At 47.9% G+C, this 4,407-nt stretch overlaps 1 protein-coding gene across 1 annotated transcript in view; it reads left to right on the top strand.

The window, feature by feature from the left end:
• LOC101854754 overlaps positions 1 to 4,407 on the top strand; it is a 17,484-nt gene that overhangs the window by 9,042 nt on the left and 4,035 nt on the right. The window contains exon 4 of the mRNA XM_005108856.3: positions 861 to 4,391. Coding sequence (XP_005108913.1) covers positions 861 to 4,391 — 3,531 coding nt within the window. The remainder of the gene's footprint in view (positions 1 to 860; positions 4,392 to 4,407) is intronic.

Genomic DNA, 4,407 nt, shown 5'->3' with positions numbered 1-4,407 from the left:
CTGGTCACTCCATCTGGTCACTCCATCTGGTCACTCCATCTGGTCACCCCATCTGGTCACTCCATCTGGTCACTCCATCTGGTCACTCCATCTGGTCACTCCATCTGGTCACCCCATCTGGTCACCCCATCTGGTCACCCATCTGGTCACCCCATCTGGTCACCCAGCCAGGAGATCAACGGACTTCTCAGGCCTGGCGCAGATCTGCTCCAGGTGACCGGAACGGATAATTTTCAACGGCACATTATTACGCCAAGTGACTGCAAACTGTGAACAGACATAGCAGGAGCGCCATATGGCTTCTAGTACAAGATAACTTGTCATGTTGTATATTTGTAGTTGTAGTAATAGTACAGTTGCAGCTCAGGGTAGCTGTGACAAGATTCTTTGTTTTGGAAAATGGAGGGCCGCTTGAGGGAAATGAGGAGACAAGTCTCTCTGACATAGACTTGGGACCTTCACAAATGTTTCTGATGTGTCAGAGCGCTTTCTTTTCGCTTTGTGTGAGATGTTTGCACTTCCTTTGTTTTGTCTGTGATGTTTGCACTTCCGTTTGTTATGATGTCTGTGATGTTTGCACTTCCTTACTTTTGTCTGTGATGTTTGTACTTCCTTACTTTTGTCTGTGATGTTTGCAATTCCTTACTTTTGTCTGTGATGTTTGCAATTCCTTACTTTTGTCTGTAATGTTTGCCATTCCTTACTTTTGTCTGTGATGTTTGCCATTCCTTTCGTCTCCCATAAAGTGTAAAGTAATCTGGCCATATGTAAAAAGCACACTACCTGCCCCTGTTGCAATCTCTTCGTGCGTCCATCGTGACGGTGCTGGCTCAGGAGACTGTTTGTTTCTCTTTCCTCAGTGCGGAAGAAAGTCCTGGATGCTGTGCCTCATTTTCCCATGGGTGAAGAGAACGTTGGCTGCAGGATGAGTTTTGAACCTTATTACATCAATTTTCATGATGTTTTGTTTCAAGACTTGGGACTTGGAAAAGAAGTACCCCCATATGTGGAGGAGAGTGGTATGGTCCCTTCTTTGGTTGAAAATGTGGACCCAGAGAAAGATGTCGATGGTTTGTCAACTCACGCTCCGGCACCAGATGCATGTCGTGCGGAATGGGATGGAAGGGGCAACGATATTTATGAGGACAAGGGCAACGATATACAGCTGGACGTCCTAACTTGGAATGAAGAAGTTACCGTAGCTCATGCTTCTACAGAAGAAAATGACCAAAATGATGATGATGTTCACCATCAGAGAGTGAACGTAGAACATAACGATAGAGATGTTCACCATCAGAGAGTGAACGTAGAACATAACGATGGAGATGTTCACCATGTGAACGTAGAACATAACGATGGAGATGTTCACCATCAGAGAGCGAACGTAGCCCACGAAGATGGCTCTCATGACGTGACCAGTCCCCACGACCATACCTCAGCTGTGCCGTCCGCTGTGCGAGGTGACACTGGCCAAACGTGGGCAGTTTCTGTAGAGGGCACGAGTGTTCGAAAAGAGACGGGTGATAAAAGAGTCCCAACCTCAAGACCGTCTACCGCTAGGTCGAGAAAGTCGAGCTTTTCTCTCGGTCATTTCTCAAGGGAGGTTACAGTTGTGGGAATAAAAACACAGCAAGGTAACGACGGCAGCCTGCAGAGACAAACTGGCCTGAGGAGCGACACGTTCCAAGGTTGTGGTCGGCGAGGGCTGCTGTACCGATCCCTGGCCACTCCACTCGACTGCCGTCAGCTCGCTGAAGAGCAGACATCTCTGGAGAGGAAGCTGCTTGCTCGGGAAAAGGAAAAGGAGCAACTGAATCAAATTCCTGAATGCTGTAATCTGTCCAAGGAATTTGCTCTGCCCAAACTTCACATGAAAGTTCTTGAAAGGAAATGTAAGTCGACCAAGGAATGCTCGATGCATTTTGATTCTGACAATAGAAAAGTTGTGCTTGTTGGAACTCCCGAAGGAGTCCAAAAATGTGAACGGGAATTGGATGAAAGGAAAGAGAATATTGAAGAACGATTTGTCCAGCTCTCACCAAACATGTCACAAATCTTGAGGCAAGAGATGGGCAAAGCTTTTCTGAATGAACATTTGGCCGAGCTGTGCTGGGAGTTGAGAGAGTACGCGTTGTACGTGGCTGAGGACGACAAACACAGATTAGACGCCGCTGTGGCATCGCTCAAGGACCGGCTCCATCACCGACTGGTGGAGAAATACATCGGGGACATTCCTGGCCAAACGCAGAATGTGATTGCTTCTCAGGTTCAAGCATTGTTCAAGCTGCTGGTTGTTGTTGAACCACGTCATCATTCGTTCATTATTGAAGGGGTGAAAGATGATGTGGAAATGGCAAGAATTAGGCTGACAGATTTGTTAAGGGAACATGCCTTGTTTGAAAGAACGTTTGAGGTAGAAGGAGAAAAAGCAGAATATTTTGATACTTTCCTGCGGAACCAAGTGATGAAAGTTCCCTCTGATGTCCAAGCCTTTGAGCCGGTGTATGATCGTGGGACATTCCGTGTCAAATACAAGGGAAAACTGGACAATGTGAGGCAAGTACTGCAAGAACGGAGGATTCTGGAAGAAAGGGTCACCGTGAGAAAGTTTAGCATTGGTAAAGAGTTCAGCAAAAGAAAGGAAGATGTGCCTTTGATCTTAGCGCACTTAGATGATGACGACTTTCGGAGCATTTTAAAAACACTCGAGCGAAAGCACAGAAGTATCTTAAAGTGTGAGAAAAAGTTCCAGTCTCAAAGATTGGAGGAGAACGTGGAACAAGCTGAGAGAAAAGATGCTCCTGCCTTGACAGGGACAAGTCTAGTGGCTCAGGCTGGAGACAACTGTGAGGTCCTCATCAAGGCACACGGGAACATCTTGAAAGAGCAGTCGGACGTTCTGGTGTGTGTCGAGGGAGAGAACTTTGACATGAGCAAAACGACCGTCGCGCAGGCGTTTCGGAAAGTTTCTCCTCTGATGGAAGGAGAGCTTCACAGTGCCCGAAATGCCCGGGACGCAGCGTCCTCTGACGTGATTGTCACCCAAAATACCTGTGATGACCTTCCGTGTCGGGCGGTTGTGCATGTGGCCTTAACACGCTGGAATCAGGACACTTCCCCGCGCCACTTTGCTCAGGTCCTACAACAGGCCCTGCGCGTCTCTGGCACTCCTGAAGTCACGTCGATCGCTTTCCCTCCTATGGGCTGTGGACGAGCCTTCAGCTTCCCGCCGGCTCAAGAAGCCAGGATAGTTCTTGCTACCATGAAGGAAGTCCTACGTGGCACGGACGTGAAGTCTTTGACAAGAATCAGTCTGATGGCGTCCAACCGACAGCTCTACAGTGAATATAAACGATTAATCACTGATTTTTTCCCACTAAAATCTACTTCTCATGAGGAAAATGTGAAACAAGAAAGGTCGAACAAAGAGAATTCCTGGCTGTTTGAGTGCACTGACGGCCTCACAGATGCTGAAATAACTGTTTTGTTGCAGGGACAAAGGAGCAATGTCTTGGTGACTCATCTCAAACAAAAGATTCAGGAAATATTTCTTCACGTAGAACAGTTCAATGACAAGCTCATGGAGGATTGGCCCACCTGTACTCTGGACAACATTTCTGCAGAAGCCAGCAGAGCAAAAGTGTGGCTGTCAAGGCCGTCCTTCAAAACATCGTGCTTTCTGTTGAAAGGAAAGAAGAAATCAGTCACGGAAGTGCTGGTGTTCATCAAAGCCCAGTCAAGACGACTGGCCGTTCATCTACCACGGAGGAGAATACAGGATGCACCCAACAGGGACACTACGGAGTTTGTCTCGTACGCTTTGAGTTGCGATGAATTATTTCCATCTTACTGGTCGCTGAACTCACCAGCTAAAGTGTTGGAAATAAAGGAAAGTTATGACCCGGATTTGCACGAGAAGATAGTGGATGTGGATCAACAAACCTTTGACTGTATCGCCAAGCTCGTGGCCGACACGTGGGATGCGACGCGTTTTGGAATCGGAAGTGATGCCAAAAGGTTGAAAGAACTGAACTGCAGTCAGTTGCGAGTATTGAAAGTCCAGCGAATTGAAAACCCTGCTTTGTTTGACAGATACCACTTGCACAGGATTGAAATTCTTCGAAGAACTGAAAAAAATGGGCAGCTGTACCCGAAGCTAGAGAGTGTGTCCCCATTCCAGACACAGCCGGAAACAATGCGGTTGGACCAATTCCTGGCGAAAGAGTTGCTGCGGGAGATCAACGAACACTACTTTTTCCACGGGACCCACGCAGGCACGGCGGGGGCTGTGGCCAAGCAAGGTCTGGACCCTCGTATCGCGAACCCTGGCGCCATGGCTGGGAGAGGAGTCTACTTGGCTGAGAAATCCACCAAATCTGACCAGTACGCTGGTAAGGCAATGCTTGT

The sequence above is a fragment of the Aplysia californica genome, unplaced genomic scaffold, assembly GCF_000002075.1.
Source record: "Aplysia californica isolate F4 #8 unplaced genomic scaffold, AplCal3.0 scaffold00728, whole genome shotgun sequence".
Lineage (NCBI taxonomy): Eukaryota > Metazoa > Mollusca > Gastropoda > Aplysiida > Aplysiidae > Aplysia > Aplysia californica.
Note: the sequence above shows the minus strand (reverse complement) of the source record. Positions and strands in the feature narration are given on the sequence as shown.